At 47.1% G+C, this 25,769-nt stretch overlaps 1 protein-coding gene across 1 annotated transcript in view; it reads left to right on the forward strand.

Moving 5' to 3' along the window:
* The window catches only part of DOCK1 (dedicator of cytokinesis 1), a 462,145-nt gene that overhangs the window by 15,213 nt on the left and 421,163 nt on the right, over positions 1 to 25,769 (forward strand). The window contains exons 3-12 of the mRNA XM_077762917.1: positions 971 to 1,011; positions 4,309 to 4,364; positions 7,879 to 7,975; positions 10,337 to 10,485; positions 13,057 to 13,192; positions 14,311 to 14,468; positions 15,604 to 15,685; positions 16,095 to 16,230; positions 18,683 to 18,755; positions 21,813 to 21,955. Coding sequence (XP_077619043.1) covers positions 971 to 1,011; positions 4,309 to 4,364; positions 7,879 to 7,975; positions 10,337 to 10,485; positions 13,057 to 13,192; positions 14,311 to 14,468; positions 15,604 to 15,685; positions 16,095 to 16,230; positions 18,683 to 18,755; positions 21,813 to 21,955 — 1,071 coding nt within the window. The remainder of the gene's footprint in view (positions 1 to 970; positions 1,012 to 4,308; positions 4,365 to 7,878; positions 7,976 to 10,336; positions 10,486 to 13,056; positions 13,193 to 14,310; positions 14,469 to 15,603; positions 15,686 to 16,094; positions 16,231 to 18,682; positions 18,756 to 21,812; positions 21,956 to 25,769) is intronic.

The following is a 25,769-nucleotide window of genomic DNA, read 5'->3' on the forward strand; positions in this document are numbered from 1 at the left end:
TCCTCCCCAGTCCATCTGGCAAGTCCCTTTGTCAAGAAAGCAAAGCAAGTCACCACCAGGTCTTAGCAGATCCTTTACAAGGATCCTGGGAATGTCGCTCTCTGGGTGTGAGTGCTTAGAAAGCATCTGTTGTTAATCCCGTGGGGACTTTGCTCCTTTCCAGCCCGTCACTTTCTGGTCTGTGATCTTCTTCCTCGCCTCTGGTTGGTAACATGATTGCAGTTTGGTAAGAGGGTGGACACGCGGGCATCTGCAGGAACCATTTTTGCCCTTGGCTTGAGGGCGGTGCTGGGGTGTGGTCAGGGCTGCGCTGCCCTCGGACGGACACTTCCGTTAGCCTCTCGTGCTAACAGCCCTAGTGTGCCCGTTTTTGGCTTCAGCGGGAACTTGAATCAAGGCCAAAGCCCAGGGGCTAGGTGGGTCCTTGTTCCTGGGCCCGGTGCTTCCTGTGAAGGGCTGAGTCTTTGCCACAGACGTACTCTGTGAGATCCCGGCTGCTCCGGGGCACAGAGGCTCCGGATGGAGGAAGTGAGCGCTCAATAGGTTCTCTGTTAGGGGGCAGTTCTTGTTGATCTGAGGATGCTGGTATGTGCACTTGGCGGTGACCCTTGTCCAGATCAGCCAGAGGGAGAGATGGGGAAATGTATACCCAGGGGGCTTACTCAGGGATGAGTGGTCAAAGAGATGATTTTACCTCATGGGACTGTGCTGCTTAACTCCAAATGGACAGCTTCAGAGCCTCGAGTGGCAAATGAAGATGAAGGAGCTGGTGGTGTGTTTGGGAAGGTCTCCAGCCAGGTGGTTTTGAGACTCCCTCTCTGGAACCTTCCAATATGTTTCCATGGTGTTAGGATTATTGATTCTGGTGGCAAACTGATTTCCCTGTAGTGAATCCTTCACGCCAGGAGAGTACCTTTAGGGCCCTGCGATGTCTCCTGGTTCTAACTCTTTCCACTTTGTGTTTGTTTAGGGTGGTACAGAGGCTACACCTTGAGGAAAAAGTCTAAGAAGGTAAGTTGTCTTTGTGAGTCCCAGGGCGTGTCCATTCATACATCACACCATGAGAGGAAATCAATCCCATCCCTTTTGTGTCTGCAAGGTGCCTTATATATCTCTTTCTCCAAACTGAAACACTGTGTGGGCTGAAACGCGGGCTACCCTGAATTGTTTTCCTTTGGAACAAGACGCGAGTATAGAAACAGCCGCTTTATTTCCGTGACGGAGCCGCTGGGCCGAGACCTCCTGTCACGCGAGGTGGGGAATCCTCTCTTCCAGGTGGAATGTCGCGTCCCGTGGAAGCAGAGGAAGGCGTTAGAGAATGATCTGGGTGTAATGACTTCAGGAAAAAATGAACACCGCTTATACTTTTCAGTCTTCTGTTACCCGTGATGACCGTGGACTTGCAAAGCTCACGCACGCTTGCTTTCCTCTTGCATACACCTGTTTTTGAACTGCATCAGGCTCTCGCCACACAGAGGTTCTGTGCCGCAGGGCCGGGCTGCGCACGTGGCGGTGTGAACCTCTGAAGTGGAGACGGGCCGTGACACCCCGATCTGTGTGGTGGACGCTCCCGTACCCAGTTCTCTTGTGGCTTTTCCATTCTTAGCATCACAAAACCTAATTATGGCCCTTCGGTTTTATTCCGATTTCGAAATCCCGTCCATTCGAAGCTGTGATTAGGCCCTGCCCACGTTCACTTACACGCTTGAACATCTGCTTAGGCTTGGCAGATGGTTCATTTTACTTCTGTTTCTTAACTTCGCCTTTCATTATCTCCTTACTGTTCTTACTGGGCTAGGCTCCTCCTGGGCTCCTGAGCCTGTAACGAAGACTTTCCAAGTCCCGTGGCTCGAGCCAGGACCTTCCTGCTGCTTCCCCTAGACACCCTGCAGCCACTCGGCCATGCCGGGCAGGGGTGGGGGTGGGGGCTGTTCATCCCTGGTAGCAGGGACTTGAACAGGGCCCAGGTTGAGCTGCAGGCCTGTCGTCCTCTGGCATCGTGCTGTTGGTGAGGCCGATCTGCAAATTAGAGCAGGGACCTCCTTCCCCGTCCTGCCAGACGCAGACTGGGCTGCGTGTCTTAACGCACCAAGTGACCTGGAGCCTTGAGGTGTGAACTTGGTAGATTCGAAGCAGGTGGAGGGTGGGATAGATTTCCCCCGGGAGACTTCTGCTTTCACACTGATCGCCCTCCTGCAGTCCAGAGTGCATTCCCACAGACAAAACTCTAGCTTTATCTGAGAAAGCCATAGTCGAGGACTTTGTCTTATAGAGATGGGGCTCTTGGGGTCAAGGACCGCCATCTCCCTCCACAGCCACAGGACAGAGCTCAAGTTCTACGTCCTGGGCTGGCCCCAGGCAAGCTGTTCCCTTTCCTCGGATGCTTATTTGGTACTCAGTACTGTCTTCGCCAGTTTGGGGTCCCTCCCGTCCCCCAGTGCCTTCCTGATCCGCTCTCCTTCCTGCTCTTCGTTGGGGAGCCCCGACTTCACAGCTCATGGGTACCGTAGAGCTGGGCAGGGCTGTATTTATTTTTCCATCTAAAATCCTCATTGGGTGGTGAGGCAGCTGTGAAGCCTTTAAAGGTGTTAGGATTTTGTAGTGGGTCCCTCCAGGCACTGTGGAGAAGGGACTTGGCCCCTTGCGGTCCTGACTCCTAAGTGTTCTGGAAGCGTCCTTTGTATGGTTGTCTCCCCAGGTGTAGTTGGTCTGGACTGGTTTGGAACGATCCTGGCTGCAGGGATTGCTCAAGCCTCCGCATTTGTCCCCTCTCTACCTTCCACAGTTCCTTCCGGGGCTTCTTGGTACCCAAGACCAGGTTTATGGAGATCGAGGGTGTCCTTGCTTGGGGACACAGGCGAGGCTGGCTTGTTCATTTCCCCCCAGTCCATCTGAGCGCATGCGTGAACCTCACATATGCTCCTGGAAGCACCCTGGGATTTGGGGGTGTCCTGAGCAGCTGGGGCCTGGGGGAGGGGCCCTTCGGTCCTCTTCGTCCCTCGGCCACCATTCTCCTGCCTGACTGCTCTCCACTCTGGGATGCTTCTTCTCTGTGTGAAATTTGGCGCCTTTCCTAGTAGGCAGGAGGCACATGAATCAGGGGTACCCATGCCCTCCCAAACATGATTAGCAGTTGTGGTTTCTGGTTCTCGCGTGTAAACCCTCGGGGGCCAGATGCCAGGGAAACACCGTCAGAAGCTCTCACACCACAGGTGCCTAGAAACCGCCATTGCCGCCCAGTGGATTGCTGCTGCGTGCGCTAAATCAAGCACAGGGAACCTTCCGGGCTGTGCTGCCTGGGTCCCCAGTGCCTCTAGCCCCATTGCTTACCTTCTGCTGCTCATTTCTGTTTTTTAATGTTTTATTTATTTCTGAGAGAGAGAGAGAGGCAGCATGAGCAGGGGAGGGTCAGAGAGAGAGGAAGACACAGAATCTGAAGACAAGCTCCAGGCTCTGAGCTGTCAGCACAGAGCCCGACGCAGGGCTCGAACCCACGGACCGCGAGATCATGACCTGAGCCAAAGTCGGACGCTTAACCGACTGAGCCACCCAGGTGCCTGTCTGCTGCTCATCTCTGCCTCACAGCAGCAAGGGAGCTGTTTTGCTTGCTCAGGATGTACCACTGAATGTCTTGGTAAAGCTCCTGGCACTTCACCAACTACGCTTGACCCTGAACTTCCAGAACAACTCCCCCTCGCGCACCATGCTGCTAGGCCCCTGTGCGCACTGCACATTGGAGACGCAGGGCGCCGTGTTAACAGACACTAGTGTCTGGCGGTCGTGTAGATTGGGCGAAATTCGCCCACTTTGTATATTTTCTCAGACGGCCCCTCTGTTTGGAGGTTGGTGAGAAATCTGTGGGTCAGGTAAGCAGTCCTGGGTGCATACGTGATGATCGATGGTGGAATCCAACTTTTGATGGCAGTATTAGCTTTTTGAAAGAAGGAACTGCCAGAGGCCCTCGTCAGAGATTGTTCTCAGGCGTTGCATTTGGACCTGCCCGCATCGAGGGCGGTGGCTGACACAAGGCGCGACCTGTGGACAAGACACAGGAAAGTCCTCTGGAAATTTTTTCCTTGCAGACAGATCGCTTCTGTTTTCTGAGACGTCTGCAGCCTCAGTGAATCACTAGCAGGAGTTGATGCCTCCTGTTTCCCTCGCTGTGTTGTATGCGGGATTTACCGTAAGACTCGCATAATTAGCGTGATCCAGACACGCCTGCCTCCATCTTTTCAGGATAGTTGTTTGATTTGCAGTTGGTATCCGTGCTGATATTAAAAACTGTTTTCTTTTTCCTCCTCCCCAAAGGGTATATTTCCTGCTTCATATATTCATCTTAAAGAAGCCATAGTTGAAGGAAAAGGGTGAGTCTGGTGTTGACGTTCGAGCGAAGAAACGCAGTGCTTGTACGAGGCAGTGCCTGCTGGGGTGGAACATGGGTGTAGTGACTGTGATGAGACGGGAGTTTTGGGGAGAGGGAGGGAACTTGGGGTGCCTTTGGACCTTTGAAAAGCACGAAGTCGGCACTGTACCTGCAGTCATGCTCCTTGACCCTGATGTCGATTTTGGGTCGCATGGGCCCAGTGCTCTGTGCTCTGCTGAGAGTGACCACATCTGGTGGAGACTCCAGCCCCCCAGCTCTGAGGCTGTTTTTCTGGAAGCCTTCGCTCGCCGTGATGCAAAGGGAGCGGAGGGTAAAGCAACAGTTGGTAAATTGGGACATGTGTGAATTTACATTTTGTCTAATTGTGATGTATGTTTCTTAGAGGTCATAAAACTGATGTGTAAGATCATTAAAAGGACTTTTATAGAACGGGAACCCATTAGGCAGGAATGGCAAATGAATAGCCAGGTGTGAACTTGGAAGAAGCAGCATTAAAATGTTTTCCTTTTTTTGTCTCTGCTACATCTTCACCCTCCGTTAAATATGTAAATTATAAAATTACTAATCATATGATTACTGCATAATGACATCTCTTTGGCTGATTACAAAATTGCCTTTCCAAGCACTGTACTTTTAACATATGAAAAGGACTAATCGGGTTCTGTAGTTGCATGATGCATAATTAAAATGAAGAAAATAATTTAGAGGCATAAATGGTGATGACCTGTAATATGGTATTTTTTTTTAAATACAGATAAAATGTTTTGTGTGCAAAGTTTTAAAAGAAAGGGGGAAAAGGAAAGGAAAGTTTTGACTTTGGAAATAATTAAAGTGTGCATTTAATGTACTTTATATCCGTCTGTCTCACAATCGGTAGCGAAGTCAGACTGTGATTAATTTTTGTAAAAAAGCACCATGAGGTATATACACAAGAATATATGGAAAATGTAATTCGGAAGCTTAATTGTAAAGCCAACAAGAGATGATTTGGATTCTCAGTGAGGAGAGCCACGCCCACGCAGACAGACAGACTCTTTGGGTCCCGTTACCGGGGCCGCTTGTGAGAGCGAGTGAGTGGCGCACGGGGAAATAAACAGCGAGGGAACGCGTGTCCTGTCGATGCTTTTGGGGCTCTCCGTGTTTGCTCCCCACGCCGCCCTCTGCTGCTCCCACCCAAGCCCAGCTGCCTTATGCCCCCTCCTTGCAGAGAACTTCCTGCTTTCAGACTTGACCAGTAATCTCCCTGCCGCCTCCTTTCCTGGGGAGACCTGCGGACATCGACCTCCCCTCCCCACGCCCTTCCTCCTCTCCAGCCCAGGCCACTCTGACCCCCACCCCCGCGTGCCTCCCTGCTCTCCGTTCATTACCCCGTCTCTCTTGCGGGGTCCCTTCTTTCCGGCCCCGGCCTTCATTCCCCCTCAGACACCCCGCATCATTGCTCTGTGCCTGCTGCCACCGAGTCTCTACCTTTTCCCCAGAACCGAGGCCGTTCCCGTCTGTCCCCGGCCCGTGCTCACAGGGCCGCCAGTGCCTCCTAATTTCCAGGCTTCCGGTGTCTTCTCAGGGCTGCTCTTCCGGCGCTTTCTTGCAGCACTGGACACTGGTACCTGTCCCCTTCCCTCGATGAAGCTCCTTGCTTGTTCTGATGCTTTTGGACACTGTTTCTCTTGCTGCCGAGCCTTCTCCCTCCCCTGCCCGCTGCTCCCGGGGTGCTCTCCCTGTCCTCCGAGTCCTGTGTTGCTCCTCTGTTGGGGGTGGCCTGTGTCATTGTGCTTCCTTCCCTGTGGGTGATGCTCGGATTGGGGCCTTGATGTCATTTAGAGCCAGCTAACCAAGGAGCCACCCCCCATTGGCCCAGTGTCTGCTGGGTCTTGCTTGTTCTTCCCTGAGCCCCGCATGATGTTGTCTCTGTAGGTCTTATCGACAACCGTATTACGGGGCGGGCCTGGTTGGGTTTGCACATGGCTGTGACCCTGTGCAGGTAAAGAGAGGGTTACAAAGGTCTAATAATACATCGCAGCCAGATCGAGTCCATTGAAGCCAGTTGGCATGTTAGTTCCAGGGCCAGGTCAGGCCTACGAAGAGGGAGGGAGTAGGAAAGATCCAGAACAGAGACCAGGACACTGTACGTGTAGCAAGGCCCTCTATGTGTGGGGAAAGTGAGGTCTAGCTGAGCTTCAAGTTCTCATAGCCCATGGAAGAACCCAGCGGACTGAGTGTGAAACTCAGGATCTGGGAGATGGAAACAGCCTGGTTGCTGACGAATGTGCTCGCCCCGAGAGAGGAGAGAGCCCCCCCCCCCCANGAGGCACCACAGGGTGTCCTCAACCACATTTTCATCAGCATCTCTACAGGGTGCCATGGTGACAGACCTGCTGTGAAAACCAGATTCCGAAATAGACACTGATCATGTCCTATCGAAGGGCAATTTCTAAAAGCAGTTTTGTTGGCGGTGTTCTCATATACACCCCTGCCTCGGACGTCTGGTCCCTGTCACTCCAGGGGTGCACATGGCCAGACCTCTCCACAGACACTGGCTTTCTCTCAGGGACCCTGTTGTCTTTTCCTTCGGGAGTCCCCCAGCGTCAGTAGGCCATTGCAGGCCCAAACCCCGATTGTGAGCCAAAGTAAGCATCCTGCCTGCCGATCTAGGCTCCCCGCCCACTACAGACATGAAGGTGGGACTTCTTTTGGAATCCTGGGATAGTCCATGCTGCCGTCTTGTTCAGGACCTCTGAGAGGTGGCCTAACTGCATGAGCCACACCCTAGTCTCTTACTCAGCCCCAAATATTCTGAGTCCTGTTTAGCACGGGGCCTGACACAGAGCATGTGACTGGAAAACTGTGGTTGGTACAATAAAAAAAAAAAAACAAAAAAACAAAAAAAACCACACAAATAGAAAGCAAGTTAAGAATAAGTCAGGGGTTAACCTTTTGGGGTGCAAGGAAAAGGGAGAGGATTATCAGAGTTTGGGGATCAGATAGAGTAGCTCTGGACACTGGGGAGCCATGGCCTCGTTCATATTTTGCTGGGGATAACTGCTTCATGTATTATCATAGAGTGAGTTTTATGCAGGATGGAAATGTAAAAATCATCCTAACCCAAACCTGCATTTTAATGCCACACAGATTGGCTATAATTTATTTCCATCTGTAAGATAGATGGGTACACATATTAGGAATGTACTCTCAGACCTTGACATTCCGAAGACTTTTAATGGGATATTATTTGCCTCCTTCATCTTACCTTGACTTATGAGGTAGATGCCTTTATGTGTAGGATAATATAGGAACACACTCAGCTCTGTACAAATATTACCTGTCATTCTTAGAGATGTGTGTATTCTTATGTGTGGACACAGTCTTATTTGTATACTTTCTCTCCGTTTGCTTAAATATTTAATTCTCTGGACTCGATTTGGAATTTACAAGGTACAACTTGTAGACTGTAATGAAGCCATGAACTTGGCTGTTTTTTTCCTGCTTTCCCTTAGGCAACATGAAACGGTCATCCCGGGCGACCTCCCGCTCATACAGGAAGTTACCACAACCCTCCGAGAGTGGTCCACCATCTGGAGGCAGCTCTACGTGGTGAGCAAATGGGATGTTGAATCTATGCTTCAAAATAGAACATGGTCATTTTGGACCGTGCTGTACCAATGGGATGATTTTCCTTTCCTTGGGAACCTCCAAAGCAGAACCAAGGACGAAGTCCTACTCAGGGCAAAGAAAGCAACATGGCCCATTATTCTGGCCACCCTGGGGGGCCGTTGTCCTCCTGGACCTGCTTTATAAATGCCTTGCTCCTCGTGACACAGCGTTGGTAAAGGGAAGGGCCACAGATTTCACCTTCATTGTGCTAGGAAGGGAGCCGGGCTGCATGAGGGCTTTGGAAGACAGGATCAGACAGTTTGCACTGATGTACCCTCAACGCTTATATTTTGATCATGAAAACTGAAATCTGCTTTTAAGCCTTAATGGGTACTCCTTTATGGATGCGGCACAGAACAATTGCTGTTTATTTTTTCTGCCATTGCCTGTCTGTTATCATTTGAGTGAAACTACATCGTCTTCTAGACTTAAATGTGCCTGTTACAGAGGTGGGGAAGTCGTTTACATTCCGGCTTTGTGTACAACTGTCCAGTTCTCCCGATCACGGAAGAGCCTTATTAACGCGGGGAGGTTGAGACTCTGACATCTTCCATTTCCTGTTCCCTCAGGGCACTTCTTTGCGCATACATTCATATTTGCAGAAGATTACCTTTTGTTAAGCCCGTATTTCTATTCAGAGTGTTGATTTCTCATATGCTAATGTCGTCAGCACAAAGCAAGGGCTCTGGAGAGAAGTCAGTGCATCGATTTCTTGGGAACACAGAAAACTTGCAAAAGTCCCACAGCTGCTCTCCGGGCAGGCTTGTTGTTTTTGATTATACAGTGGCTTCTTGTAAATGCACAGTAATAAGCAGTTGCAGTAATTGGTCATCAAATGTTCTCAAAAACCGAAAAGCGTAAAGTTAGCCATGAATGTTTTGTGTAAATCTGAACAATTTTGTAGTCGATGTTTCATGTTCAAGTTAGCAATTTTTAAACAAAAATATGGCAGCAAAACAAACAGGGGCTGATGCTGACTGATAGGTTCGTGGGCTTGGGTCTAGTTCACGCCCGGGGTAGGCAAGCCTCGCAGTTACCTTGGTTTCCTTTTTAAGAATGTGGGTTTGTCTCTTGTGGACTTGCATTGATGCATTGTTGGATTTGTACAAAGCTAGAAGGAATTTCCTTATAGCGTTTCGGTATGAGTTGTTTCTTGCTGTGCTCTGTGGTTGTAGATAAGTCATCAAAATATTTTGAAGTTTAGATACTTGATAAGGCTTTAGGAACATGAATTAGTAAGAGGAAACAGATCTACTTGTGAAATTATCTTTGACCACTTAGGTGTTACTTAAGAAATTAACATTAGGATGACACTATAAAGAGTAGCTTGTGGGGTGCAGAATCCTCTGTGAGGGCTTTCTGTGACAGGTTGGTGGTGGTGGGGGGCTTAGAAATTCCTAGAAAGAAGGTCACATACTAGAAATCAGGGAATGAGAAGTTCAGGTATGGAGAGCAGAAGTTATTTTAGAAGGAGCTGTGGCTACCTTTTAATGTTTATAGGGGCCATGTTGAGAATTTTATCAAATGAAAGGTCTCCTAGATTTCATAGAAAGGACCACCCGCTTCTCTTTAGGGGCCCGGGCATAATCCCTAAGTTCCTTGATGAATTGGAGTCTTGTTCATTGCAGAACTCTTGGTTTTTTTTGGGGTACCATCCACACCCTTCAGAATATGTATAAAGTGATAAAAATGTGATTTTTTTGGTGTGTGTTTCCCTTTTGCTGTAAATGTACCGAGAGCTTGTAGATTTGGACTTTACTGCTTGTAGAACCTGTGTGCACTGAATAAAGCGCAGCACGTGGGGGCCCAGGGTGATGCTGTTTCCTACAGCCCGGCTGACGGCGGCCCGGGTGTTCAGTTGCCTGGGGTGCTGAGAACAGCTCAGGGCTCCGTCTTCAAAACGTTGAAGTCTCAACGCAAGATCTCCAAGCTCACCCTGCTTCCGAGGGGGGTTCAAGGGCTGCCCACCCCCGGGCCACGTGCTAGAAGCTCACGGCCTAGATTTGAGGCTCGGTAAACCAATCTGCTGTGGTGAACCTCTTGATTCCGAAGCATATATTCTGGAAGGTTTGATGGAATAGTGAGGATTGTGCATTATGACTTCTCCTCTTGATCTTTTAGTGCCTCCTAGGAACCAGACTCCATATAATGTGTTCCTGTTTCATGCTACAAACATCTTTTAACTTGACATTAATTGGATCACATCTTATAAAGCATATACAACATGTATATTTGGGCAGCGATCCGCAGTGCTTTTTTATACCACAAGCTTTACACGTGGCCTTTCTCCCCTCCGTACAGCAAGATAACAGGGAGATGTTTCGAAGTGTGCGGCATATGATCTATGACCTTATTGAATGGCGATCACAGATTCTTTCTGGAACTCTGCCGCAGGATGAGCTCAAAGAACTGAAGAAGAAGGTCACTGCCAAAATTGATTATGGAAACAGGTTTGTTTATGTGGAAGATGATATCATGCTTAAATTATCCAATATAATAACATTACCATAAGCTTTGAGGAGTCCAAGATCATTTTATCATAAAAAAACATTTCTAACCTCAAAATAAGGGCCTCGTTTTCATTTTTGAAAAGATAGGGTATTTTGGGGGCACCTGGCTGGCTCAGTCAGTATAGAGCATGTGACTCTTGATTTCCGGGTAGTGAGTTCGAGCCCCGTGTTGGATGGAGAGATTACTTTAAAAATCTTAAAAAAAAAAAAAAAAGGATAGGGTATTTTCTATTGGATTCTAAAAATCGGGAGTTTTCAGAGTCATTGTTGAAACCTGTTCTTGTCTCCCCCAAGCAGGGGTGGGAGTAGTGTGTGCAGCGGGCTGCTACGTGGCCTGGGCCTCTGCTCCTCAGGGAGCCTGGTTTTGTGGGGCCTGTAGGACCTTGGCCCCAGTCCCATAAAGCCTGATGCCCTATAGCTCTGCAGGCACTGGCACTGGGTCCGCCCGTGCAAGAAAGGATTCTTCCCACCTCATTAGCATTGGCCCCACCCACTCCCGAATCGACCCCGCCCACACCAGCACTGACTCCTCCCTAGGGGCAGGTTCAGGGCTGGGATGGGCAGTGATATTTGGGACAGAGGGGGCTTCGCTTCATCAGTGAAGCATAGTATAGAGACAACTGATGAGAGCCTAAAAGCCTTTAAAAAAATGTCTTTCTGTTCCTTCTGAGGCACCCCACAATCACTGCAACTACTAAGCTGTTTTCTTGCAGCGCGAAAAGCCTCTGCCTATTTGTTTAAAAGCTTGTTTACCCTCATGCTGCCGACTGGCCCAGTTGGTCTTGTTTTTCCATCAGTGGATTTGCTTAGTAGATATTAACAGGGGAACACGAGGCCTTCGTAATTGCCTTCCAAATGGTGCGGTGGCCCAGAGTCCTCTCAAAATAAACCTGACTGGCACACGTTATGAGACTCCCTTCCAGCTTTAAGGTGTGGGACCTTCAGAGAAGAGAAGTCACGGAGTTTGTCTGATTGGAGTCTTTATTTCCAAGTTGCCTCGCCTCTTAACATTGTAACGGTTAAAGCCATTGTCTAATTGAGATTTATCTTTTAGCAGACGCTTTACTTTGCTGTATGGTTAAACAAAAAAAAGCAAAAAAACCCTGCTTCTATAGACTTGTTAATAGCAGGGAGAAAATCCCAAAGGCAAAGTATAAGGCATCTGTGGTTAAGATCCTCATGTCTTATTAAAAAGAAAGCCAGAACACATCGCCATAGTGCAGCTCCTGGTTTCTTTCTTTATGTGATGTCTTTGTTTATTCTTTAAATAAAAATTGTGCTAAGAATCACCTAACAATTTTGTTGGATTTGGGGAAACGGAGAATGTTGCCAAAAAACATGTCCAGATATGGATGGACAGATTTATTAGACAGATGCTGCTCGTGTTTTAAGTTGGCTACCACATCTAGCCATCTGGCCAGAAAGTTGCTTAATGTTATTGTGGATAACTTCCACATGTTTGGTGTCGAAACACAGTAGAACATCTTTATCAAAGATCTTATGATGAGCTAATTTCGGGATTAGAACTAACTGTAGGTAGAAGGAAAGCCTTCTGATAGAACTTACAAGAATAGAATGGGGAATGTGCCTTTGCCCCGGCTCTTCCTCCCTACCTCTGCTCGCCAGCTCAGTGATGATGTCGCCACCAGCAATTTTAAATATTTGAGTGCTTGAGTTTGTGTGTCACTGCATGCATACACACACACACACACATACACACACACGAGTATGTATGTATATCCACTCTATCTATATATAACTACACACCCTAACACACCCTATCTACACTCTTTATCTATACATACTATACACTCGATATATACTCCTCCCCCAAATATATATATAGCATGTGTGTGCTTTAAACTGCCTATGCTGTTCATATAGTAATTAGTAACACACACTTCATTTGGGCTGTGCAGACCTGTAAAATTTCATACTTGAAGACAAAGTCACTGCTCTATGGAAGTAATATTGAATAATTTTTTTTAAGATTTTATTTTCATTTATTTTTTAAAGTTTATTATGAGAGAGAGAGAGAGCAGGAGCAGGGGAGGAGTAGAGAGAGAGAGAGAGAGAGGAAGAGAATCCCAAGCAGGCTCTATTGCCATCAGTGCAGAGCCCAGTGTGGGGCTCGATTTCCCAAACCGTGAGATCATGACTTGAGCCGAAGTTAGACGTTTAACCGACTAAGCCACCCAGGCGCCCCCGATTTTATTTTTTAAGTAATCTCTGTACCCAACATGGGGCTCAAACTCACAACCCCAAGATCAAGAGTCACATGCTCTACTGACTGAGCCAGCCAGGCACCCCTGAGTAATTTTTTTTAATTCCAAAGGAATATGTTTTAAAGTAAAGAAAGTGTCCTTACAGATTTATGTCCCCTAGTATTTATCGGTGACCCTGACTTTTATGATGTTTTCAACTGTGCCCACTTGCTGGGACTGAAGTTGTGTCAGAGAATTCAAAGCCCTTGGTTTGTGTCCATGAAGCTCTGAATTCTTGTTGTTCTAGAATTCTTGATTTGGACCTGGTGGTGAGAGATGAAGATGGGAACATTTTGGACCCAGAACTAACTAGCACGATTAGTCTCTTTAGAGCTCATGAAATTGCTTCTAAACAAGTGGAGGAAAGATTGCAAGAAGAAAAGGTAAGTTTGACACTCTGTAATGTGCCATTTACATTGGGAGTACCTTTTCTCAGTCACAGTTTTCAACATTAATAAAACACCAGTGAAGCCCAGAATTTGCACTAGGAAACTCCAAAAAGGCATGACTATATGATATCTTTCATACCATGATGAATGGAAAGGAACTCAGTGTTGAAACATGTTCTGATGACCGGGAAGTATTTCATCCCTTGGTGGGAGAGGTGGGAGGGTTATCTAGCACTGTGCTACATCTTGGGAGGCTGGATGTTAATGACATTGACTTTGTGTTTTCATCTCATCTCATTGGAAACACTACTTGATTCTGCATTTCTTCTTTGATGGGAGCCAGGGGAGTGGATATTCTAAGCTTGATGAGGGCAGGGAACACGTGTCTTACTCATCTTTTGTGTCTTACTCATCTTTTGTGTCTTCCCTGGTCCTTAATGGTGTCTTCTGTGTAGCAGATGTTATGAAGTCAGTTGACTGATTGAGTCAGCCATTCATTCAGCAAGCATTTATTGAGCACTTACTGTGTACCACAAACTGAGGACGTAATGATAAGACAGAGTGTGCTCGGAGGATTTAGTCTCATGGGAGAACCAAAAATTAAGCAGCTTTGCATGTGAACATCACTATGATTCATTGATTAAACTCTTGAGCATCTGAAGACCATATTCGGTACAAACTGTTAGGGGGCTGTGACCTTTGCACTGGGTGCATGCACGTATTGAGTGGGATAAGGAAGTGACTGCAGAGTGGCTTTGCTATGTTAGGCTAACTTGTCGTACATAGTTTTCTGTTCTGTCGTGAATATAGAAAGCGCAGCGTTTGTGGTGAGTATTGCTAATGTCAACTTACCTTTTTTTTTTTTAAAGTTTATTTATTTATTTTGAGAAAATGAGAGCGCGTGTGTACATGAGCTGGGGAGGGGCAGAGAGAGGGAGATAGAGAATCCCAAGCAGGCTCCGCACTGTCTGTGCAGAGCCCGATGCGGGGCGCGAACTCATGAACCGTGAGATCATGACTTGAGCCAAAATCAAGAGTTGAGGACGCTTAGCTGACTGAGCCCCCCCAAGCGCACTGCTAATGTCAACTTTCTGTTTTATTTCTACTTATAGTCCCAAAAGCAGAACATAGATATTAACAGACAAGCCAAGTTTGCCTCCACCCCTTCTCTGGCCTTGTTTGTCAACCTCAAAAATGTGGTTTGTAAAATCGGAGAAGATGCTGAGGTGCTGATGTCTCTTTATGACCCTGTGGAGTCCAAATTCATCAGGTCAGTGACGTGCCCTCACAACCGTCTTTCCTCTCTGGGTCACGTTCGGAACAATGGCTCTGGGACCACCACACACCTTTGTGTCTCAGAGAGCAGTGGGGAGACCAGCTGGCCACACGTCCCCCGGCAGCTGAGCCCAGTGCTCTTTGGGACGAGGTGATGGCTGTGCCTGGGCGTTTGAATGTTCACAAGTTTTCGTCTTGTGAACGTTTCAAGGACATGGCAACCAAAGATGGAGGTCATTGTTTCCTAAGTTGTCTCCATAGGGTTTTGTGTTTCCAGACCCTTCCAAATATCACTCTTGTCTTAATCTTGCCTTTTCAAACTTTTGTCTTTTGTGAATGTCATTTTTGGACCTTTGACCTGTTGTTATTTCTGCAACATGATTGGCCGGAAGGTACTGTCTAGATGGCTGTCTGCTCCGTAAAGGCTCTTGATTAATAATCGTTGAAAAAAATATTATAAATCTCATCTTTGTCCTCCCTGTCATTTCTAATGTGATCTTTTTCCTCCTTCTTGCTTTTGTCTCCCGGTATAACTCTCTCTTTGTCCAGATGGGAAAATTAGGTTTAAATTATGTGTGAAGTGCGTATATGCACACGCACGTACCTTTAAAACTCAGATATTCATTTGTGGTTTTCAAAATTATACAAGTTGGTATGTGACAGAAAACAGAACAAGTGGGTGTATTTCATCCTCGTCTCTGATACGGACTCCATTTCGTCTTTTCATAGGATTCCGTTTGTCCATATGGCATATTTGATTGTGGTAGGCCCCGAAACAGACATACAAGATTTCTTTTATACTGTAAATGAATGAATTTTAGATCATAGTCAATTTAAATTAATGCTTTTAAAATAATAAACTTTGAAATGACGTTTGCATATAGTTCCACTGCACAAATTCAGCCTCTGAAAGATTTTGTTCTCGCCTGTTCCCTTGTGTGGGAAATTACTTACATGTTCGCAGAAAAGCAGCTCTCTCTGGCATGGCTGACATTTCTGGACTTGTATAGCCGTCTGCATTGCGGACTTACGTAGTATTAATTATAAATCAATGTGGGTGTCTGTGTAGTGCCCTGTTATATTTCGAAAGTGAATTTGCTTTTCTTTCTTTCTTTCTTTTTTTTTTCAAGTGAAAACTACTTGGTTCGCTGGTCAAGTTCAGGATTGCCTAAAGACATAGACAGATTACATAATTTGCGAGCTGTTTTTACCGTAAGTATACCCAAAGAGATTCATTTGAATCATTCACCATTCCAGTGATTATGTTTAATGACTTCCCTCTGACTTGTGTCTACACCAGAGCATGGATCCTTGGGATTCTTGTAATCCACGTGAATTCAGTGATAAAAGACCTTTTCAGAACCATTCGGGGTCTCTAGCTTCCCTTAGGATCCCCATGACGGAGATTTACTCCAGCGCTCTCTTATACTTGTATCTGAAGTTCGCCTACCGTTAATTGACTATTGTTATCCACTTCCTTATTGTTATGTGAATAACTTATTAAAATGCTAAAAACTGGTCCGAGAAAAGAGTCCCAATCCATCTTTTTACTGTCTGTTTCGATTGCACCTGCATTGAGTAATGGTTCTCCAAAATAATTTATGGAAATTAATATTTCCAGGACCTCGGAAGCAAAGACCTGAAAAGGGACAAAATCAGTTTTGTTTGTCAGATCGTACGAGTGGGTCGCATGGAGCTGAGAGACAATAACACCAGGAAGCTGACCTCGGGCCTGCGGCGGCCTTTTGGAGTGGCCGGTAATCCACTTCTCTGCTTTCCCTTAGAGTTTCAAGATCATCACGTTCACCCTGAATAAGAGCCACTGCTGAATAGTGGACAGTGGACTGCTTTGATTTATAAGCTCTTCTGTTAGAGGGAGAGAAAAAAATCTCTCAGTTCTTTCCTGTGTGGTTTCTGTGGACCTGCGGCTTGCAGTGTTTCAGCCTGCAAGTTTCAGATGTAAATCATATATTTGGTTTGAAAGCAGACGCATCTCCTGAGGGAGACCCTGACCCACATTCTCAGCCTGGAGGAGAGCCAGTCATTGGACGATTCCAGGGTTTCTGGAGTCGATGATTGATTGGTTCAGGAGGCCATTCGTGGCGAGTAGTCAAAGTGTTGAAGGGGTAGGAGGAGACCGGGGCCTGAGGAGGCGCAATTATCTTGAAATAGGTTCTGTCTGTCCTCCATATTTGTGTTCTGTTATTTTGGTGACAGCTCGAGAAAAGGGACCGATTGGTCACCTCTGCTAGGAAAAAGTGAGGGTGTCCCCTGTCTTTTGGGGAGAGATGAAAGAAGCTGTATTTTTTTGGTGCAAAAGGTTAACTATTTTAACGGAGTGATTCTCAACCCTAACCGTGTTTGAGAACGGGTTTGGGGCGCTATTAAAAAATATATTCTTGGGCACCTGGGTGGGAGGCTCAGTTGGTTAAGCGTCTGACTCTTGATTTCAGCTCTTGGTTTGTGAGTTCAAGGCCTGCATGGGGCTCTGTGCTAGCAGTACAGAGCCTGCTTGGGATTCTCTCTCTCTCCCCCTCTGTCTCTGCCCCTCCCCACCGCATGTGTGCCCTCTCTCCCTCTAAATAAATAATCTTAAAAAAAAAAAAATATATATATATATATATATATACATATATATATATACACACACACACACACACACACACACACATATTCTTGCCCAGGCCCCACAACCTGCCAATTGACTTAGAATTCCTTCTTTAACCAAATCACTTGTGAGCCACTACGGGCCGTCAAGAGCCCAGTGGGACGCTGCCATCAGACTGCCTTGCCTCCCTTGTCACATGGCATGCTGCACACCCAGTGGAACTGTCCTAACCTAGTGCGCACCTCTAACCTATTTAGGACATCCTCTGGCCGCCTCCCCTCTTGCTGGTTAAGAAAGGACACTCCTCCACCTGAGAAGGCGATCACCTTTTTGGCAATCAGCTTCTGCTCATACCTGTGCAACGCCAGTTCCCACGCCGGAACTTAATTTTAAGATTTTATCCCAGAATAACTTCTGCATGTTTGTGTCGACAGAGCCCGGGTGAGCGATGTGCTCATGAACCTTTAAGCCTACGGTTCTTAGCCTTCTCTGGGAAATACTATGTCGCGTTTCTTTTGTCATATAGTGTTAACAGTGATATAGAAATTACGAAAAGACAAAAAGCGTAAGTAAAATATAAGTCATTCATAATTCCGTGGAGCTGGGGTTGTACCAAAGCCCCGAGCAGAGTGGGCACCTCCTGGGGACGGGCCAGCGTGCTGGCGAGCAGCGACGCGGGAGGTTCCCCGGGGACACGAAGTCTCCGCTGTCGCAGCCTGCTCCTCCAGGGCTTGGGACGAGCGCCCCCGAGTGGGCTTGTCTGGTGGACACTGAATGGTAGAAATGGAAATTGTCCATATTTTCAGTATATGGTTGTAGGTTGTAGTCCTCAGGGAAGGGGCCGTGAAAAGAAAATAAATGAGCCACATAGCTTGCTAGCTAACTTGGAGTCAAGTGTGGTGATGGAGCAGAGACAGAGAAAGCGCCCGGGGCTATTTTTGGGGGTCTCTGGCTGTGTTGGTCAGTTTGAGTGTCAGAGACCTCTTAGCTCTCTGACTTTGGGCAAGGTCATTCATTTTGTGTCCTGGAGCCTCCGTTTCCTCATTTGTGCAGTCGGTGATTGTGAGGATTAGTTGGCGAAAGCCCCTTGAATTAGTGTCCACAGATGCCGGCATGGGGTGGGTAGGTGGACGGTAGCTACTTTATTTTTGTGGTATCCTTTGGGGGGGATTGCGAGAACTTCTGGGTGCCCCACAGCAGTGCCCACCAGTGTGGTCGGTCCTTGCCACGTGTGGCTTTTATAAATGAAATCAAAGTAAAAATTCGGTACCCACATCACACATGCCACATTTCAGGTTGCTTGTCGTTCTGGAACATTCCATCATCACACAACATTCGCTTGGGCCAGGCAGCTCCGGAGCGTCAAGCTGCATTCTGGGCAAAGGAATTTATTGAGCAGGACTCTGCCATTTGGGCCAGTGTTCTCAGATAACTTCATTTTTCTTTGAAACATGGAAACGCTCTGAACTTGAATATATTAAAAAAAATGCCACCATGCGGTTTATACTGCTGTTGGTCAGAGATAATCAGGTGTTGTTTTGTTTGTTTGTTCCCTCTGATTATAGCACTTAAAATGATCTCTGTTCTTTTCTTGTCCCCAGTGATGGATGTAACGGATATAATAAATGGAAAAGTAGATGACGAAGATAAGCAGCATTTCATCCCCTTCCAGCCGTAAGTATGGAGCAGTCAAAGCACTTAGCTAGATATCAGATGGAAAACGTGTGTTGGTAATAATTCTCCTCAAAGTGAAGTGTATAAATTCAGTACAGATAGAGATAGACTGTTTCGTAATAATGAAAAATCCGTGGAGTCACTGCAGTGGCGCGTGGCATTTTTGTATCCTCATGGTTCTTGGGTCCAGGTTGGTTTTTAGTCTTGCACGTAGAAGATTTTCTGGGTGATTCCCTTATCACACAGGACACACGGAATTCCCAGTCCACCGTGAGCGGGAATGTTTCTTTACGTAATAGATTTATTCTAGTAGCGATTCACATATTCAGAATACAGCACTTCCACATTCATCACGGGAGGCTGCCGTTTTTAAAATACAGACCCAAACAAAATAATGACGAATTCTTTTGTAAAGTGAGAAATAACACTTGAAGCAAATAATGGTGCTGCTGATTTTCTGTCTCTGTTGCTGCTTCGAGTGGGCTGAGTCTGTGCTCCCCTTTCTTAGGGTTTATCGTGGTTCTGAAGCCAAGTGTGTGGAGAGGTGTGGGAAGCTTGGCAAACGTTTGGAGGAGATTTGTTAAATTGATTCTTTGAATGGAAGGTAGATCCCGTGGAAGAGGTCGAAAGAATTGGTGTTCTTTCCTTGGAGATTAAAGCACTAGAGCACCTGCATAATGATCTGTGGCCACTTTACCGGGCCCTTCTCCAACCCAGACGGCCATGGGGAGAAAGAAAGAGGGAGTAGAGTGGTTTAGGTTAATCAGAAGAGATAGCTTCCTCCTGGGAACATGAAATCTGAGGAGAGTAGACCATAAGGCGTGTTAGAATGACCTGTCTTAGTGCCCTGCCCTCTGCTTTTTCTTCTTCTTTCTGTTCTTACTTAAGTGGTTCCAGGCTTAAAGTAGATTTTAGTTTAGAAATTGTACTTGGTGCTCAGGTATTGGCTAAGGAGGTTTGGAGGCTGGTGATGCTCAGAAGGTCGCTGAAGGACTCTCTCTGGGGACAGGCTGGGCAGGAGCTGGGAGTTTGGCTTCTCTTTTACACCACCCTCTCTTGTGTGACAGATCTCCTCACTCAGCCCCGGGCTTGAGAACTACTTGTTCAAAATGGGATTAGAATGGTTTTCTTTGCAGGCAGGTGACCTAGTCAGACCGCATCCTAAAGCATTGGCTCAGTGGGAAGTTTTGCAATCTTCCCGGGATGAGAGTAACAGAAAACCCTGCGTTAACCAGCTTGAAATGGGTTTTCACCACACACAACTGGAGGCAAAGGTCTTTTGTGGCTTCGTTCCGTTACAGTCATTCTTCTGTCCAAGATGGTAACCGCAAGCTACATGTGCCTGTTTCATTTAGGAAGATTAAATCAAACAGAATACTCTTTCATCACATTCGTCCCATTTAAAGTGGTCAGTACCACCGGTAGCTGGTGGCTCCCGTATTTGACAGCAGAGGTCTAGAACATTCCCACCATCACAGAACGTCCTGTTGGATAGTGCTACCTTGGAATCACATCCGGTAGGGGTAGTTACAAACGAAGGTTGGTTCTGCGGAATCTGGACGTTTCCTCAGTAAACAAGGGAAACATCATCTTTGAACGTAGGTAGATATTGAGGTAATAAATAAAATATACCTTATGAAATGATAATATTAAGTTGGCTGCTTTTGCCCACGAGAAATACTGCAGCCCATTTGAATGCTGTTTTGTATATTAGACCTCAGAGTTTCTTGATGCCCTCATGTACCACTGAGTCGAAATTACCTGTTGCCTGCTTGTATCTTCTGGGAAAAGTAAAGGGAAAAAAAACACTGAATTATTGTTTGAAAAGTTAGAAGGGTTATTTAACATCCACTAGTCTGAATTTCACTGGGGCATGTTATGACCATGTTGCCGCCATCTTTTTCTGTCTTACAGTAAAACAGCCATTTTAAGAAATATTATTACATGTTCAACTCTTGCTGTAATTTTTGACTCCTTGCTCCATTAAAGGAAGACCAATATACAGATTAATATTTCTAGTGTTTGAAACAAACGAGCGGCATGATTTTAATAGCAAAATAAGCAAAGAAACCAGTCCTTTGGGAAGTACCAGGCTAATGAAACCGTTTTTTGCTCCATTAAAACTGATTTATTATATCACAGATAAGTTTTAGGGAAAGGAGCACAGTGTACATCTTTCTCTCTCTGTCTTTTTTAACTTGATGAATTAAATTAAAAGTCCTCGGCTCTCTTGAGTAATGTGGGCTCAAGTGGTGAATAACACTTGTCCTTGGTTCTGGAAATGATTTTAAACTTTATGTACATGACGTATATTTTCTTGCTCATTGCATATTGTGCATTGCTGTGCTACATGGTATTTCTCTTTGCACATTTGTTGCCTGTTTGTACTTATCTCTTGGTCCTAGTGTAGCTTCTGTTAAAGACTCAGGATCCATGGGACCCCAAACGGTGGTGGTTTGCATTCATAATCGCATCACAGTGTCACTTTTTCACATGTGGTAGTTATGTTCCCCAAAGATCGTGCCATTCTCTTCACACTTAAATTCTCTGAGGCTACACTGGGTACACAGTCTGATGGAGTGGGGTGGTTACCACCCAAGTTCCCCAAGCACTTACACTTTAGGGATCGTTTTTGGTCTTGATTTTGCTTTTCCCTTCAAACCACCTGCCCCTTGACTCAAGTTATGGTCAGAATGACCGAAATTGAAGAAATGGACGTATACATTCCTTGCAATGCAATGCTATCCACATTATTTTCAGATCATCCCATTTTTTTAAAAAATTATCTGGTAGAAATGGAGTATAGGCTTGGTGGATGATTATTTCCTGGGGATAGGGTTGACCTCGTTTGCTTTACTTCTCTTGTGTTTCAGCATTTTCCTGATCAATGCTCTTCCCTGTCTCTCTTGTCACCTATCCTGTCCTTTGTCGTGCGTTGACTCATGATGACTCTCTCGCACTCGGTGACGATGATCTCTTGTGTTCCCTTGTTACCGTGACCTCTGGGTCTCTGTGCCCCTTTGTCTCCTGTGGTCTTGGCCGTCCCGTGCCCTCCAGGCTCGCGTTGGACGACGCCATTCGACACAAGCCGCTGAACATGTCATCCCGTTTTTCACCCAGGGTGGCAGGGGAGAATGACTTCCTTCAGACTGTTATAAACAAAGTCATTGCTGCCAAAGAAGTCAACCACAAGGGCCAGGGTATGTATGCTATTGTTTTGTTTCTATAAATGTTTGTTTATTACACGATTACGGGAACGTGGGACAATGCCACATGGTTTACATTTTTGATGATGGTGGTGATGGTGATGAGGATGATGATGTTGGTGATGATACTGATGGTGATGATGGTGATGAGAATGTCGATGATGGTGGTGGTAATGGTGATCGTGATGATGGTGATGACGAGAATGACGATGATGGTGGTGGTGATGGTGATGGTGATGATGGTGATGATGATGATGGTGATGATGATGATGATGGTGATGATGAGAATGGGTGATGGTGGTGGTGATGATGGTAATGAGGATGATGTTGGTGATAATGATGATGGTGATGGTGATGTTGGTGATGATGATGATGATGATGATGTTGGTGATGATGTTGCTGGCAGTGTTGGATAAGAATGTACTTACACCATGTACGTACAGTATATGTACAGGGTATGAAGATTTTTTTTGCCGATCACCCTTGTAAGCATTGCTGAGAGCCAGCCTCCTGGACAAGTGGGGAAGGCTGAGTGGGACACAATTAAATGTTTGCAAAGAGCCCAGAGTTGATGAACCTGGAAGGAGCTCTGCTTTCCTGAGTCTTGTTCAGCCCTCTCCTCCCAGCCTAGCCCTTTTTAAAAACACTTGAACCACTTCACAGGACATGACAGTAGTTGTCCACTGGCTGTTAACTTCCCCTTTGCTGCTCAGAGAGACATGGAGACATTCAGCCCAACACAGCTCTGCATGTGCTCTTCTCTCTGTTTTTCTTGCCCATGTCGCGCGCTAATTGCTGGCACGTTGTTTCCTGGGGCTCCCCTCCCTCCTCCCGAGGAAGCGGCTGCATTTTGTAGACGGATTTCTCTTCAGTTTTGCAATGGAAGGGATTTCTCCTCCTGACTCCCCGTCTTGCACTCATCGTTTTTAATCCCACACCGACAAGTTTCCCAGCAGCTGACCTTCTAGAGGCAGAGGCAATGAATCAATCACCCCAGGCTGGTGACAGTTGGCACCCGGGCTGGCCAGGACCGCTGCCAGAAAACAGCTGTTGACCGCGGCCTCGCCTCCAGCTCAAGGGGAAGTCACCTTCAGAACTCTTACCTAAGGCTGCTTTTAGCACCGGCGGGAGAAGCCACTTTTCAGTCCTTGATTAGATGCAGACTTAACCAGAAACTCAGTGGAGCTTGGGTGATTGGACCTCTTTCATTGTCTAGTTACCTGTGCCCCTAGCCTTTTAAGAAACAATTCTCGGGATTCATTTTCCATTGTTATAAAGGAGAGGATGAATGGAGTTTGAACGAATTTTCTAGAGGAATGAGAAGCCTTTGGCTTTCTTTGGTGTGAACTGGCCAGCCCCTTCCCTGGCAAACAGCAGCAAAGCAAAAACTCCGACCCAAAGCGTTAATGAACCGTGGCCTCTATAGACAGAGCCGTTTCAGCTGACCCAGGACCCACCTTCTCATCAATTACCCGCTCTCTGATTTGCACTTTAATTGAAAACCACAGGGAGATCCAATTAAAGATGTTTTGATTGGAGCCACCCTCAGACTGGGCGCTCCAGTGCCCAGACCCCAGGCTCCTGCTGGATGGAGTTTCTCTCGCAGAGGCATCAGATTGTGACAAAGTCCTATCCCAGAGTCACACAGGAAAAGCGAAGATTGGTGTCAGGCCAGCGGGAAACAACTCGGAAGGAGGACCCACGGCCTGCCTCCATCAATCTCCCTGGTATCGTGGCCTGTATCTGTGTCACAGAGGCCCGTTGGGCTGATACCAGGGGGCCCCATCTTTGAGATAGAGAAGGGGCGGTGTTTTTAGGTCCCGGTGAGGACTGAGAGACAAGAGCGTTGTTTTTTTCCCTGCACCGAAGTGGCTAATGTCGCCAGGTTTGTTTTTTTTTCCCTTGACTGACTAACGTGAACATTTCTCCAGGCTCCCTGGTGAGCCAGCCCCAGTGCATTCCAGGGAGACCAGAGACAGCTGCGGCCCCATGAAGGCAGCACAGAACCCGCTGTCTGGTGTGTGGGGTTGGCCGGGTGCAGCCGCGTGCCGTCCGTGATGCTGGTGACCCAGTGCACCCGGGCCATGTCTGGTTGTCCCTCCAGCCACCGTGGAGAGGCCGGGGCGTGGGAGGCACGTGCAGGCCCGTCCGCCAGAGTTCCACACGATAGTCCCTTCCGGGCTCCTCCCTCGGCTTTGGCCTATTTTAGGTTTACATCCACATGTTTGTTTACTTGTTACAACTGACATGTTTTATATTTAGTCCCAATTATTCTGAACCCTGAACCCAGAGGTGCTGGGTGTTTGATGGGGACAGTGAGTCCTCCCCCCGCCTCCCCCCCACCCCCCAGACATCTGCTCCTATTGGAGTTAGAATGTATGCTAATTTCTTTTGTTTTTAGCCACTCTGGTTAAGCAAAAGCCAACCTCCAATGCACTTTTTCTTTGAAAATTGGCCTCATTTTCTCCTTTGAGGAAAGTGCTTTAAACCCAGTGTAATCAGGAAAGCTTAATCTCTGTGTTTAAATCGTGTTATAACAAATTGAATTGTGTCATTAAGTAACTAGTTGATGAACTAAGATCGTTGAGCAAGCTCGTGTTTGTGAGAAAGAAAGGTGTTTGGACGGCGGCCCGATTCGAGAATGGAGTTATTAAACATTTCTCTGCCTCTGCCCCTCTAAATGATTACCTCACCATGTCCTGCGAGTCCTTGACAAATGCCATGGAGTGGGATTCATTCTGGGGACACTCCTTCCTTGGGGAGGTTTTGGGACCAGAGGATTGAGAGCCTCGCAGCTGCACCCTGGTGTCCCCAGGAGGGTCACGTCCGTGTCACCTGAGGCGTGATCTCCCCTGGCATTTAAGCGTGTGTCCCTTTGCCTTGCTCTGCTCTACTGGAGGACACGGCCATGGGTTAGGTGCCTGGCCCCTCAGTCCGTCTGCTCTCCTTTCAAGAGACCTCTCCTGAAGGTCCAGAGTGACACCAGCCTGTGGTCCTTTTGTGTGAATTAGAAAAAGGGAAGATGCAGGCAGTGCCTGGGCACACAGCTTGATGAGCCGAGTGTGGGCTGGGTTTAGCTCCCCACTTGCATTTCTTTGCAGGGCCTGGCGCAGTGCACATCCTGAGCAATGATACATGTGTCCCAGTTTGGGTGACACTCCCTGACATCTCTTTAGGGACCATCTTTTATTGGTTATGCATCTCTCCTCTTTCTTCAAAGCCTCTCTCTCATGATTTGGAGTTGTATATATTAAAAAGAAAAAGAAAGGAAAAAAATATAAAAGGGAAGAAAAGGAAACCCCCGTTCATAAAACAGTGTACCTTAGGTAATACATCTGTCTCTGTGTATTGGCTGTCTCTCCCAATTTCTCAACAGAGTGGCATATAGCTCCTCCCTCTGACCTTCATTTGTGTTCCTTCTTTGCCCTCCCTGCCCCCTCCTGTCTTCACCAGGGGTGCACTGGCTGAGGCCCTCCGGAACACCCGGGTGCTCTGCGCCGCAGACACTGCCCTGGTCCTTGGGCTGCATTTTGTGCTGCTGACCACATGGCTGCCAGCCCTCTGGGTTTTCCCCGCTTGAGCTGGCCTCTGAGGTCCTTTGAGAGCTTAAATGTCAGGGAGGTCGGTGCATCATAAAGGGTCCTCTCCTTTTTCTCTTTGCTTCTGTCCTTTCCCTTCCTGATGCCCCCAGGAGGGTGCAGGGTTTTCAGGCTCCACGAATGGTATCCCTGCACCTCCCTTTGGCCACGCCCACAGCTGCCCCACCTGTGGGAGCGGCCCCTCCTCCCTTTGGCCACGCCCACAGCTG

Source organism: Crocuta crocuta, unplaced genomic scaffold (assembly GCF_008692635.1).
Source record: "Crocuta crocuta isolate KB4526 unplaced genomic scaffold, BGI_CrCroc_1.0 scaffold466, whole genome shotgun sequence".
In the NCBI taxonomy this organism is placed as follows: Eukaryota; Metazoa; Chordata; class Mammalia; order Carnivora; family Hyaenidae; genus Crocuta; species Crocuta crocuta.